This window comes from Ambystoma mexicanum, chromosome 1q, assembly GCF_040938575.1.
Source record: "Ambystoma mexicanum isolate Mex_15411 chromosome 1q, UKY_AmexF1_1, whole genome shotgun sequence".
Taxonomy (NCBI): domain Eukaryota; kingdom Metazoa; phylum Chordata; class Amphibia; order Caudata; family Ambystomatidae; genus Ambystoma; species Ambystoma mexicanum.
The window spans coordinates 1,029,421,273-1,029,437,023 of NC_090922.1; the positions used below are offsets into that span (position 1 = coordinate 1,029,421,273).

Below are 15,751 nucleotides of genomic sequence, written 5' to 3' on the forward strand. Positions count from 1 at the left end.
TCTTAACTATAAATGAGGAATTAATAATTCTCCTCTCCTCTCACATTCTCTGCACACTAGTTTCTTCTGACACCTTCCACAAAGAGATTAATTCTCCTCAGAATTGTTGTGGCTGACAACCCTTCACACAGTATTCTCTCACTTTAGTTAACACCACTTCTTTCTTCTTCCTCTCTCAATTCTTCCCTGCAAATGGCAGATTCTTCCAACCACGCAATCTTTGTACTTATTTGTTCTGCATTATCTATCCAACCCACCAGAGTCCCTAGGATTGCTCAAGCCACCTAACGGTAATCTAAAAAGACAATCCACCTCTACATTGTTCCTTCCCGGTATATACTTCACTTTGATATTGCATGCTTTGTGGAAAGCCAGAAATAGGAGACGGTCACGAGGCATGTTTGAACAAGATAGACAACTTAAAGTAAACCTACTGTAGGCCCTATTCCTACCATGAATTCCCTATGTTAGAAAACAATAAACAGGTGCTCGTAAGGACGTCTTAAAAAAATAAACTCTTTCCTCTGTCTTAACCTATCCGGTCATGAAAGAAATAAATTAAGGAGAGAACGAGAGAGAGAGAAAAAGAGAGGAGAGCAAGAAAGAGAGAGAAAGGGAGTTGAAGAGAAAGAAAGACTAAGCCTCAGCTTAGCAGAAGGCTTACGCACTGTGAAGGCATCAGGAGGTAGACAACGGAGTAAACTTTGTTATAAACTTTTATTAAAATCACAATGAGGTGGGGATAAGGCCTACCTTGCCCTATGCTAAAATGGGATTTCCTTACCTAACTAAAAGTAAGCATAGTCTGTGTCAGGAAGTCCAAAGTAAATGTGTCTGCATTCAAAACCTATACTTGCTCCTGCATCTATTTGTTCAACCTGTGTAGGGATGTCAGCTTCAAATGAATAAGTGGTCAAACAAAAGTTCAGAGCTTCTTCTAGCTCTGGTCGGAATGGGGATCCCGCTTACCCAGTTTTTCAAATAGTGCAATATTAATCAAAAGCTTCCCGAGCTTTTAAGTCTCACTATTTTCCCAACAACACAACACCTTGGGATTCATCCCAGCTAACAGGATCTTGGCTCTTTCAGGCTCTTGGCTCTTTCATCAAAATCATAAAGTTCAACTATTCAACCATAAGCTTATAAAGTGGCTTCTCCTGAGTGGGGTGTTTTCGCTCTAGGTGGAGTTGTTGGATCACATGGTCCACCCATTGCAGGTCACGCAACCGACACACCAGAATGACTTCTTTTTCACAGTTGCACCACCACAGCTTCATCTCAGCAGTGGTATCAGACAAATAGTTTTCGCTAGAATCACATGGAACCGTACAATTCCTCTTTTCCTTGTGGCGTTAGCCAATGCTTGCTTTTTCTCAACTTCAACACTTCATCATTTTACATTATAATGCTTGCATTCTTCAGTTTATCCAATTCACAGTTCATTTGTATCAGGGAACATTTTCCTCTTCTTTCCATGCATGTTGCATTCACTCATTATCATTTTCCTTTGGTATTCAAAATGCTTTTCATTAATATTCAAAACAATGTAATGGCAAATTCCCAGTTCACTCTCCTGCTGGGAACTTGCACCCTGCTCACAGGTTTCTCATTCACTTTCAGCTTTACTGCTTTTCTGGCCCTTTCACAGCCTTTTCAATTGATTTACAGTTTGGTATTCTTAAACTCCTCTTTTCATAAAGTTCATCAACCTTCACAACATCGTATGCATCCAGCATCTGTATTTTACCTGTCCAAAGCAGCAATAATGATGATGATTACACAGGTCTTGGTCAGTGTTCCCTCTAATAGTTTTCTCTAAGTTCGGAAATGGTTGGATTTCGGCACACATTATTTTATATGTGCGCAACTGACTAATAAGGTAAGCCACTTCGTGAGCATGCATAGTTAGTGAGCTATGATCTCTGAAGAGAGTTCGGAAGTTGCATCTTACCACAAGTACAAGACTTCAATATCTGCCACAGTACCTAGCAAAAGTACTCCTATGCAGAACAAAAAATGTGTGCGGTCAAATAAGGCACTGTTTGCTTGGTAGAAACAATAGGTCTAGCTGTGGCTATTCTTTTGTTGACCTTTCATAACGTGTATAATGTGGAAAACACTCCTGTGTATAATACAACACAAATACCGATTATCATACCTAATGTGGATGGGGGAATAAAATCAGACATACATTATTTGCCTGATGTAATAATAGCAAGTAAAAAGAATGTTCCAGAAGAGTTAATGTGTCGCCTTAGAGAAGTAATTCAGGGGCCAGGAGAATATCCCTCATAATGTACGTCAGGATGATCATTCCAACAGAATATCTGCACCTCAGAGTGCGATAATCAGAATTCTTGTGCCTCTGCGTACCATCAACATTATATTGTCCTGTGAACAGAGAAGTGACATCACTTACCAGCGTTACAGGTAGGAGGCAAAAAGAACACCCAATATTACTCCATAAAAAAGAGGAAAATATGGGTGACACATAGCCCTGAAAAAAGCACTAAGACTAACAAAAAATGAAAAACACTGAGCACGTAGGACACTATCCCCACTTCTACTCAAGAAGCTCCACTGATATTTTCGAACAAGTGACCAGTAGAGCAGTGGCATAGAAACGAAAGCTAATACTAATATGGCCCAATTTCAAGAGAAACTTTAATGTTAAAGAACTTCTTTTAATTAGAAAAATGCATCAACATTGGCAAAGTGAATTCCTTTTTTTTTTCGCCATGAAAAATCATTTGATTCCAAGTAGGGAGTCAAATCTTATCTGATCCCTGCTAAGGACTCTTACATGGGAAATTAAATGACTGGGCACACAATACAGCCTACAGTTTTGCTCTGCCTTCCTTTCCCCAGCCTTTAAAAAATTCAACAAGAGCCTCACTGAGGTTTTGAAGGGAGCCCCTTTGGAGAAAATCATATAGATGTGCCGTCTAGGTTAATAGCAATAATGCTGAGAGGTACAACGGATGCAATGCCTTCACCTGTAACTGGGGGCTAAAATACAGAACATCTGATTACATTGAAAAGCCTCAGCAGTTGAGCGTAGAAAAAAACAGAAGGAACAGTTTCCTAAACTGTTGCTAGAGTTTGCAATCTTTTAATGCAAACAAATACCATATTTCCTTCACTGTACTGTACTGGCAAAATGTTTAAAGGAGTGCTAAAACTGTTAAAAGGAGTGTTCTCCTCACCCCTCTTCCCTCACATAACTCGACGCCTGTGCTAGCCGCAAATAATAGACAGGGCTCTGTAAAAAGTGAGGGATTGTAGCAGAAAGACTCACTGGCATGTTTGCATACCCGCATTACTTTGCAAGCTAACCTATTTAAAACTTCCCCATGTTATGGGCAACTTAAGAAAATGTCACACAAGTCTGCATCCACAATTATTTTGCAGCGTATACAAGAGGTTTTAACATCCCAAACTAATATTGTTGGGTAGAATTATACAAGTGCTTAGTAAAACCATTTTTGGATAGCCGAGGGTTACCATCTAATTTAAGGTCTATGCCCAATGGAACAATGACTACTTGGAAAGGGGGCAGACTGTGTAGTTGTCTGAGTATCAGTTGTCATAATGCTATGTATGAATAGTGCCAGGCATATTCAATACCCATAATGCCTTCTAGGCAAAGTAAAGGATATTGCCATGGTGCTTTCCACACAGCATGGCATTTGCCTATTAAAAAAATATAGCAGGCAAATTAATATTTATTTCAGTTTTAGAAAGCGTTAACATGCAAGGGTTACCACTTCAAAGCGCCTGTGTGACATAGGTACAAAGAATAGGGAGCATAGGCTGAGGTTACATGTCCAAGTAGCCAGCTTACTTTGTCAGTATTCGAAGACAGTTGGGTTATATAGTGGGGGTGATACTTGCTAATGCAACATGAATGACAGACGTTCTGGTTCTAGAACTTTATTCACATTAAAGGGCAAGGTACAACTCTGGTGACCTCTTGCAGCACCAAGAAAGGCAGATTCAAGGATGTCGGGTTATAGCTCAATGCGGCCTGTGGTGGAAGTTAGAATCATAATGTTTAAATGTAGGAGAGTTCAGTATAGGAGTCATGGGCGGGGAGTGAGTGCTATTTGGTTAATCTACGTAGGCATATTTTAGTATATTTTGTTCATGGAGCCAGATTTTCACATTCAATGTTTTAACTGCTTGAGGGAATCATCTGTTTTTGCAGGGTTTTACGGTCATGCTCGCATAGTGCAGTTATTTAAATAGGCTAGGCTAGACTACAATATTGAGACTAGTTTGTGTCATTTAGCTTTATTAAGAGAAAATGCAAATGTCGGGTAACTGCTGTGGCTAGTGCCTTATTCTTGAGAAGGTGGGAATTGTCTGTGTGCGCTTATAAAAAAACTCTTCTACGCAGTAACCAAAGGAAAGCTGGACAAGCACCCATGCACACAGTTTACAGGGGAGGGGACATTGCCAACAGCACAAGACAGCATGTGAAAGTGGTGGCCATGGTAAAGCCAACAATACGCTTACCCGTAACCTGCTAACATTTCTTTATATTCTGGAAAGAAATTTGTTTGGTCTTTGAAAAGTCTATGGAATAAAAATCAAATGGTGGGTGACGAATGTTCTACTGTCATGGGATGTGCAGGAAGTGGAATGGTGAACAAGGGTGTTTGTATTTTTAGCAATAGCTTGACTTTGTGTTGCCAGTATCTGGATTGACTCTCAACCCCCACTGTCACAGCAGTGGATTCAGAGGCATGGTAAACCTTTTATCATCTGGAAGAAATCTGTTAAACAGAATAGGATCACACTTTCCAAACAGATACGAGGATCCTGGCTACTAAATTGGGAATGTGAAAAGACTGACTTTATTGAAATTATGTAAATTCTGTTACTCAACCTCAAGTCACAGAACCATCAAATGGTATTTTCTTTTCTTTGTATTTATCATGCATGTTTTTACTCTACAACGTTTTTTATTAAAATAAGGCACCCAATATCAATTTGTCAAAAAATGAAATGGCTTAAAATCTGACGTCTTTTGACTGAATCATGTTATGGCCATAGTCTGATCTTGTTGATCAACAAAGGATTGTCCAAGAAACCTTGCACAAAGACCATACAAGTTGTAGTTAAACAGAGAATCTGCTTGTGTTGTTCCTTAACAGCATTGTTGCCTTTTCATGTTATGAAGAAAGATATTACCGCAAATGTGTTCTTGTCTTGTAAATATTAAGTGCTCACATGTCATCTCTATTTTGTACATGTTCAATACATTTTCCTTTTGTGCTTTCTCCGATTAGAACCTATCGAGCTATGATGTCTGCAGCCTTCTACTTGGAACATCGACATTACTTGTTTGGGTTGGAGTTATTCGATATTTAGGATATTTCCAGAAATATAATGTAAGCTTTTCTATTAGATGACTAGTCAACAATTAAAACCTAGTTGAATCTGTGAGAGGTGGATTCTTAAGTGGAATTTTATTTAAACTATGTGTTGTGATACGCTGTATTGTTGTAATGTGTTGTAAAATGGTCAGAAAGCAATTTAATTTTCCTTCAACAGGGTTCTGCAACGTGCGTCCCTCCCAATGTTTTTGACTATGACTCCCATGATCCCCGCCATTGTCTTTGCTGGCTAAGGCTAATGTAATTTGTTGACCAAACATCTGGAGAGCGAACATATGTCGACCAGTAGCCTGTGTATATTTGCAGCGATTTTTCATCTGGTAACCATAAACCTTGTATTATGTAGCTGTAGTTTGGTAGGGCTATTCTATTAAAGAAATGGTAGAACTCTTTATGCACAGACAAGATGTTGCACACATGGCATACCCAGTAAGTGGTTAAATGGGATCATTCTGCATATTTAAGCGATGATCATTACTTAAAATTAAACCTTACTTGGAATGAACAATGATTATAAATATGTTTTGTTTATTATTTTATTTTTTTATTGTGTGTTTATGGTTAAAGGCAAACCTTACACAATTTGTAAATATTGAAATACATTTTAAAACTATAGAATGATTTTCACAATCTTACACAAAGAAAAAATAAGACCAAAGCACATTCAGTTAAAATGTCCCCAATCAGATTGCTGAAATACTTAATATCTAATACAGATAATTATTCTTACCAATTTCTAAATTGCTCTGAAGAATTCTACTACGTCCACAATGACGGAAACACGTCTGCCATCTGTTATTGTAGCCCATAAAATACAAGAAAGAACTGATGTTATGAAGTGTACAAACCTTTCAAAATATAAGATTCTCTGGTCCATGACTACAGGACATTTCATAAGAAGATGGTACAGTGTTTCAACTTCAGACCGTCTGCACGCACGCTCACTCTTAGGAACCCCCAGTATTGGACTGATTACTTGTAAAGTGTGTAAAAAATGTAAACAGAATCTAATCTATTCAGCACAAATTTTCTGAGATGGAAATGGGACTATATATGGTCTTAGGACTTTGTAGATCTATTTCATCAGATATCCTGTCCCAAGTCCTCATTTCTATTTTAATTCTGCCTATTGTTATATCATTGGAAACATTAGCTTCTATCAAATACACCTCACATTCTGCTTTCAGTTCTAATAATGATGGTATAATTTCCTTTAACATTAGTTTCTTCAATTCACTGTACAGTGTGCCTTCAATGCCCTCCCTAATTGTAAAATAGAGGCCAAGTCTCTGACACTTGTAGTAAGCCCACCACGATTGAAGGCAAAACTCTAGTCTATTTATAATAACCAGAGCGGAGAAGGGCATGCCTAAAATCTCTCTCCAAGTTATGTATTACTGGCACCTACAAATATGAAATCCCTATTGTAGAACCTCAAAAGTAATGTTCTGAAAGTATATTTATATTTAATCAGTTCACAGATTCTGACCTGTGGAAATTTTGTCTGTGATTTAAAGAAAAAAATAAAGAAATTTAAGGCTAAAAATATGCAGTTGATATAGCAAATCTACCGTATTACGTCACATCTGTAATGCTCCTCTTTGTTTCCAAGAACCTTCCATCAAGCTGTGAGTAACTGCTATTTGCAACTTTTTCATAATAATTGCCACCTGTATATTCAATGGACCCATATGCTGAATTTCCTTTCAAATGCCTTCAAATCCCTACTGTAAGGAAGGCACGCTATCAAACAGTAAGACAGACACAAGTGATCACAGTTCCAGGGTGTGTGTATTTGTAAAAATGTATTTGTGTTTTTTTTACTTTACACATAAAATGTAATACACATATGCTCATTCTTAAAATTCATTCATAAAAAGTTCCTAATCATCAAATCCACAAAATTACAAACAAAGCTAAAAGCTAAAAATGCAATCAGAAAACATACGTATTAACATCTACAGGCACATTATCACACAGAGCCAGCAAAACTTTAAAAGCCTAATATTTTTAAAAGCGTCATCAGTACAAAATGATACATTACATAGTAACATACATCTGTGTATCTATGTACAGGTATATATTTCGAACCATGGGAATGTTAATCAGATCTTTTTCCAATATGTGTTTTAACAGCAAGCCAAATTTGGTACAATGCGATATAGACTGAGGTGGATTTTGTATTAAGGCAATATGACAAAAGTTCCTAGTCTAGTATTGCATTATAACTATGAACCAGGTGTCCCAAATGGATCATGTATAGCAGGCCCAATTTGGGACATTCCATGAAGATCTGCCTCACCGTTTCCTTACTACTCTGGAGCCTACAAATTCTACAATATCGGTTATCCTCGTGCAGCTTCAAGCATTCCCCCCTCAATGAAGCAAGCATCGGTAGCTGATTTATCCAGATCAGAAGTCTGAGCCTTCGCACCTCGGGGTCAGGGCACAGTAATAAATAGGGTTGGGGGCTGAATTCTGGGTCACCATTTGGCCTCAATCTCTAGTTGGCGAATCAAATCTTCTAAATATAAATGAGAGGAGCGGGGCCATCATACATCCCTGTTTGACTCCTTTATTTATTCTGAATTCACCAGAGAGTTGGTTTCAATGTCCTAACCTTATCCTAGCGGTGGTATTGTTATGAAGGGACTTGATTATCTACAGAAGCTACTGATGGCAGTCCCAACCCATAATCGCTCTGTTGAAAGTCCACAAAAGCTATATATAATGAGGGGCTCGATTTTTCTTTTTGTATTAGTAATTAGTCTGTCCAAAATCCTGATATTAAAATTCATACTGGTACTGGCACGGAAACCTGTTTGTAGTGGATGTAGAAGTTCTTTTTCGTGTACCCATATTTGTGGATGTTTCAGAACGCATATGGCGAACACTTTCCTTGTAGTGTTTAATAATAACAGGCGGTCATTTTCTGACAAAAAACTGTCTCCTGCCTTATAGATAGGAACCAGTATGCATCTAGTCCAGGAAAGTGGAATCTCCCTCTGCTGACATACCTTCAAAAACAGAGTACATATTAACATTGCAAGATCAGCCTTTAATACAGCCATTGCCAGACCATTTGGTCCAGGTGTCATGATCACTGCTTCCAAGGAGCCAGGATCAGTCGAACGTCCTTGGAAGCAGGCCCCTAACCCTGATCCTAGGCACCAGCCGGTCCCCACAGGGACCTTTTCGACCTTGTCCTGGCGCCGGTGGCACCAGGCTCATCAGAAGCCTTGGTCCCGGCACTGGAAGCGCCGGGCTCATCATAGGTGTGAAGATGCTTGGCTGGACTTACCTGCGGCAGACCATGCTGCTGACTTGCCAGACTCTTAAAAGTCCTCGGTGAACTGGGACTACTTTTCTTACCTGGGTGGGGCAGCTCCACTCCACTGGAACTCTTCTGGAAGCAGGAACTCTTTTCTTACCAAGGCGGGGCCGTGGAAGGAGACGCCTCATCACTCCCAGGCTATTTAAACCACACCCGATTGATGAAACGTGCTTTGCGTTATTCTGCATCTGCAGCAGAACGCTCACCGAGTCTGCTCCAGCTTTTCTTCTTTGGATCCTGAACCTGCAAGAATTATACTCACCATTCCGGTACCCGAGCAACATCAGCACCTGCAAAAGATCAGAAACAACAGGTTAGCAGAACGAACTTTCACACGCAGTGTTTGCTTACCTGATCCATCGGCAGCGGCCGTGTCGAAACAGGTTAGCAGAACAAACTTTCACACGCAGTGTTTGCTTACCTGATCCATCGGCAGCGGCCGTGTCTCACGCTGCACCTTCGCCTGCAAAGACAAACAGCATTACTTTACTTACCGGCACGCCGTGCATTCCGGATTCTTCACGCTGCATCTGCACAAAGACAAACAGCATTATTTTACTTACCGGCACGCCGTGCATTCCAGATCCTTCACGCTGCATCTGCACAAAGATAAACAGCATTATTCTACTTACCGGCACGCTGTGCATTTCGGATTCTTCACGCTGCATCTTCACCTGCATAGACAACAGCAGTGTTACACTCACCGGCACGTGGCGATTTCCGGTTTTCTTCTTTCTGCATCGTCGCCTGCAAAGACAAAGAAAGAGACAGTAAGAGCGCTTGCCATACTTGCAGACTAAAGGTGTCCAGAAACTTACCGGTCGTGCAGACAACGACGGTACTCATCCTCTGAAGTCAAGAGGCTAACGTTTCACCAGTGAAGGAACTGGCAACGTCACCCTGCACTAGACGCAGATGGAGAGCCCAGCATTCACCTATCTAAGGTGAGCAAGTTGACCTGGGAGGGGGGTGCAACAGACAAGCTGGGAGGAGAGAGATAGGGACATTCAACAACCCAGACCTTTAATCCCCATATTATTTCACCTGCAGAAACCTCACCCTTCGAGTTCGACACACAGTGCGGAGACGTTCGACCCCAGAAGCCAGCCGAATCCTGCACATCACGTTTCGTGTTACGGACACCTTCCTGCCAAGACCCGCGCCTCCGTGGGAATCAGGTGAGCGTTACAGAACGCGAAGCACCACCACTAAACTCCTACCCAGGCGCAATGGAAACTTCAGATACCGATCAACTAGCCCAGTTGCCTGGGGAATTAAGAGCAGAAGTACATGCAGCTCGCCAGGAAACAAGCTCCCTAAGAAGAGAACTGATAATTTCTAAGGAGCGAACAGAGGACCTTGCTAGGCAGTTGTTACAAACGCAGGCAGGACAGACACCTTTGCCCGTTCCAGGAGGGAGTTATCCTTCTGCATCAGCTTCAAACCCAGTGCAAATCAATCTGCCCGGTAATGTGCCCTTGGCTCCGCCCGAACGCTTTGCTGGTGATCCAAAGAAATTCGCAGTGTTCATCAACCAGTGCCGCCTGCATTTCTTGTGTCGACCAGCTGCATTCCCAACGGACCAGGCCAAGGTAGCTTTCGTACTTTCTTATCTCAGTGGCAGTGCTGCAGATTGGTCGATCCCTTTAGTCACCCAGGATGATCCGGTTTTACACGATTTTCAAGCCTTCCAGTCCAGCATGGAGAAACTGTTCGCAAGACATGCACAAGGGCAGGCCTTGGACAATGAACTTCTCTCATTACGACAGGGTAACCAAGACCTCTTGGTTTATATAGCCTCTTTCAATAGACTCATAGTGGAAACACAATGGCACGAGGACAAGAAAATAAAGCTTTTTTACAGAGGCCTGCGTGGAGAGCTCAAGGATGTGCTAGCGCAGGTTGTGAATCCTCCACAAGAATGTTCAGACTATATTGACTTGGTTGTCCAACTAGACCATAGACTACAGAACAGGAAGGCAGATCGTTCCAGATTTGATACCCGAGTGTTTTCCAAACCACAGACCTCGAATAAGGGAGCTGACACTGTGGAACCCATGCAAATAGGGGGCATGAGAGGACCTTTAACCCAGAAAGAGCGGGAAAGAAGAAGGCAGCTGCAATTATGCCTCTATTGCGGTAATTCAGGACACTTTCTTCGGGACTGTCCCGTGAAACCAGCTAAGAAGACTGTAGGAGCCGCTGATACCTGTACCACCAGTTCTGAGCAGGGAAACGACCTCACCCGACAAGAGTAGAGGTCCTCTTGCCGAGCGTTAAGATCTGTCCCGTGACCTCGCATTTCGTGATATCCATGGTCCTCATTAGTCCTGAGCGTCCGGATCGTTTGCATGCAATTGAAGCTTACATTGACAGCGGAGCAATTGGTAACTATGTGGACCGTGAAATGGTATCAAGGATGAATCTACCCCTTGTCCCTCAGGCAGTAAAAGACGTCATCACTACTGTGGATGGCACGGAGATAGCCTCCGGACCAGTAACGCATGCCACCCAAGAAGTGACGCTGTTGAGTCATAATGGACACCGGGAGAGAATAGTGTTCGATGTAATCAAGGCCCCTCAGTTCCAGATCATTCTGGGAATCCCTTGGTTAGAGAAGCACAACCCTCAGATTGATTGGCGAGCAAAGACGGTCCAGTTTCCAGAGTGTTCTACCACTTGTTATCCTCGACCTGATGTTTCACTGGCGACGATCTCTTCTGAGGAGATTCTCAAATTGCCTCCCGAATACCAGGAGTTCCAAGACGTCTTCCAGAAGGATCAAGCTAACACCCTACCTCCTCATAGGTCTTACGACTGTCAAATAGATCTGATACCTGGAACAACCCCTCCTTGCAGCAGGATCTATGCCCTCACCGAGCCAGAGAACATTCACCTCAGACAGTATCTGGACCAATACCTAGCTAACAGGTTTATCCGTCCTTCAAAATCTCCAGCTTCATCGGCTTTGTTCTTCGTTCCGAAAAAGGAAGGAGACCTTAGGACTTGCATAGATTACCGCTCCCTGAATCAGATCACTGTTAAAAACAGATACCCGTTACCTTTGATCCCTGAACTCCTGGACCAAGTCAAAGATGCCTGTATATACACAAAGCTGGATCTCAGAGGAGCCTACCACTTGGTACGGATCAAAGAGGGCGATGAATGGAAAACGGCCTTCCGCACCAAGTACGGGCTATTCGAATATCAAGTGATGCCCTTTGGACTGTGTAATGCTCCTGCTGCTTTCCAATATTTTATGAACGATGTCCTCAGAGAACTCATTGACGTATGTGTAGTTGTCTACATTGACGACATCCTCGTCTATTCATCATCTGAAGAAGAACATCAGAGACATGTTAAAAAGGTTCTCGAAAGATTGCGTCAACATAGTCTTTTTGCTAAGCTTGAGAAATGCGTCTTCAACGCAAAGGAAGTCGAGTTCCTGAGATTCATACTGTCACCTAACGGAGTCCATATGGATTCAAAGAAAGTTGATGCAATTATCAAGTGGCCATCACCAACCTCTGTAAAAGGAGTTCAAAGCATGTTAGGATTCGCTAACTTTTACCGCAGATTCATTCCTGAATTTTCCCGGATAGTCCAGCCCATCACCGCTCTGTTGAAAAAGAACAAACGTTTTGAGTGGTCTTCTGAAGCGGAACAAGCTTTTCAAGACTTAAAAGCTAAATTCATTTCTGCACCTGTTTTAAAACACCCTCGCCCAGAACTACCTTACTTCATGGAAACAGATGCTTCTAGTCTTGCTATGGGTGCAGTGTTCTCACAAAGAGATTCGGTCACAAACCAACTACATCCGGTTGCTTTTTGGTCCCGCAAGTTTTCGCCTCCTGAGATCAACTATTCAATTACAGACAAGGAACTTTTGGCCATCAGATCGGCCTTTAAAGCCTGGCGGCATTATCTTCTAGGAGCCAGACACACAGTCACCGTAATGACTGACCACCGCAATTTACAATACCTAAAGACAGCCAAAGCTCAGTCTTCCAGACAACTTCGTTGGGCTCTGTTTCCAGCAGAATTTGACTTTATAATTACTTATCGACCAGGCAGTAAGAACGGAAAAGCGGATGCCTTCTCCCGGATGAGAGTAGATGAACATTTGATCAATCCAGATCCAATACCCATAATCCCAGAACAAAGGATTTTGGGTTTGGCCAGCACTCAATCTTTTGAAGACATCAAGACCACGGTGAAATCGCTCCTAACTCCGACCGATTTGCAGGACTGGCAATTAAAGGCAAAAGATTTCTCAGTGGAACAAGACCTACCATATTTCCGAGGACGATTGCACTTGCCCTGTGAGAAACTACAAAAACAAGTAATCTCCGGTTATCATGATTCTCTAATGGAGGGGCACCCTGGCATTACCAAAACCATGGAAAAGATTAAAAGACATTTCTGGTGGCCATCGTGGAAAAGGGATATTAGAGACTTTGTAATCTCCTGCGGTGTGTGTGCCCAGAATAAAAGTCAAAAGCAAAGACCAGCCGGCCTATTACAGCCACTTGACATCCCTCCATGTCCATGGCATACCCTGTCCATGGATTTTATCACGGACTTACCTCCATGCTTGGGATATACTACCATCTTAGTAGTCGTGGATCTATTCTCGAAAATGGCTCACTTCATACCCTTGAAGGGTCTGCCTTCAGCCTCAGTATTGGCCTGGGAATTCTTGGCAAACATCGTTCGCTTACACGGTTTTCCTTCGGTTTTAGTCTCCGATAGGGGAAGTCAATTCATCTCCCACTTCTGGCGCAGTTGCTGTCGTCTAGCCCAAGTTGATGTAAGACTTTCGACCAGTCACCATCCCCAAACTGACGGACAAACCGAAAGGACAAACCAGACACTAGAACAATATCTACGCTGCATGCTCCAACAAACAGAAAACCCCTGGAAGGACATTCTTTGGATCGCTGAATACGCGTATAACAATTCGACTCATTCTGGAACCGGGAAGACTCCTTTTTTCTTGTTATATGGACACCATCCTAGAACCTCCAACCTGGATCCTCCCCAAGAAATTGAAGCACCTGCTGTGGATCACTTGCATTCGGAGATTACCTGTGCTTTTAAGGAAGCCACTGCCCATCTGCAAAGAGCTAAAGCTCAATTCAAAAAGGCAGCCGATCGGCAACGTAAAGAGGCCCCTCACTACGCTGTAGGAGATCAAGTCTGGTTATCCACTAAGCACCTGCCTTTAAAAGGACCCCGCACTTTCATCCCGAGATACCTGGGGCCCTACCTCATATCTGCCATAATTAATCCGGTGGCTGCCAAATTGGAATTACCTACGCATATGAAAATACATCCAGTATTCCATGTCTCCTTATTAAAACGAGTACAACCAGAAACCCGATTGACTGAACTCCCGGAACCCGTTTTGGTAGACGGAGAACTCGAATTTGAAGTGAAGAACATCCTAGACTCCAAAATTTCCAGGTCTAAATTATACTATCTGGTTGATTGGAAAGGATACGGTCCCCAGGAAAGGTCTTGGGAACCCTCAGAACACGTCCACGCACCTCGTCTGGTCAAGAGATTCCATCTGAATCACCCCGACAAGCCAAAGCCCCCGGAGAAGACACACTTAGGAGGGGCCTTGAGGGGGGATACTGTCATGATCACTGCTTCCAAGGAGCCAGGATCAGTCCAACGTCCTTGGAAGCAGGCCCCTAACCCTGATCCTAGGCACCAGCTGGCCCCCACAGGGACCTTTTGGACCTTGTCCTGGCGCCGGTGGCACCAGGCTCATCAGAAGCCCTGGTCCCGGCACTGGAAGCGCCGGGCTCATCATAGGTGTGAAGATGCTTGGCTGGACTTACCTGCGGCAGACCATGCTGATGACTTGCCAGACTCTTAAAAGTCCTCGGTGAACTGGGACTACTTTTCTTACCTGGGTGGGGCAGCTCCACTCCACTGGAACTCTTCTGGAAGCAGGAACTCTTTTCTTACCAAGGCGGGGCCGTGGAAGGAGACGCCTCATCACTCCCAGGCTATTTAAACCACACCCGATTGATGAAACGTGCTTCGCGTTATTCTGCATCTGCAGCAGAACGCTCACCGAGTCTGCTCCAGCTTTTCTTCTTTCGATCCTGAACCTGCAAGAATTATACTCACCATTCCGGTACCCGAGCAACATCAGCACCTGCAAAAGATCAGAAACAACAGGTTAGCAGAACGAACTTTCACACGCAGTGTTTGCTTACCTGATCCATCGGCAGCGGCCGTGTCTCACGCTGCACCTTTGCCTGCAAAGACAAACAGCATTACTTTACTTACCGGCACGCCGTGCATTCCGGATTCTTCACGCTGCATCTGCACAAAGACAAACCGCATTATTTTACTTACCGGCACGCCGTGCATTCCAGATCCTTCACGCTGCATCTGCACAAAGATAAACAGCATTATTCTACTTACCGGCACGCTGTGCATTTCGGATTCTTCACGCTGCATCTTCACCTGCATAGACAACAGCAATGTTACACTCACCGGCACGTGGCGATTTCCGGTTTTCTTCTTTCTGCATCGTCGCCTGCAAAGACAAAGAAAGAGACAGTAAGAGCGCTTGCCATACTTGCAGACTAAAGGTGTCCAGAAACTTACCGGTCGTGCAGACAACGACGGTACTCATCCTCTGAAGTCAAGAGGCTAACGTTTCACCAGTGAAGGAACTGGCGACGGCACCCTGCACTAGACGCAGATGGAGAGCCCAGCATTCACCTATCTAGGGTGAGCAAGTTGACCTGGGAGGGGGGTGCAACAGACAAGCTGGGAGGAGAGAGATAGGGACATTCAACAACCCAGACCTTTAATCCCCATATTATTTCACCTGCAGAAACCTCACCCTTAGAGTTCGACACACAGTGCGGAGACGTTCGACCCCAGAAGCCAACCGAATCCTGCACATCACGTTTCGTGTTTCGGACACCTTCCTGCCAAGACCCGCGCCTCCGTGGGAATCAGGTGAGCGTTACACCAGGAGTCCTTG

General features: G+C 43.2%; 1 protein-coding gene across 1 annotated transcript in view; it reads left to right on the forward strand.

The window, feature by feature from the left end:
* MCOLN2 (mucolipin TRP cation channel 2) overlaps window positions 1–15,751 on the forward strand; it is a 1,022,745-nt gene that overhangs the window by 668,406 nt on the left and 338,588 nt on the right. Inside the window, exon 10 of the mRNA XM_069641702.1 lies at window positions 5,295–5,396. Within this exon, the coding sequence (XP_069497803.1) occupies window positions 5,295–5,396 (102 nt within the window). The remainder of the gene's footprint in view (window positions 1–5,294; window positions 5,397–15,751) is intronic.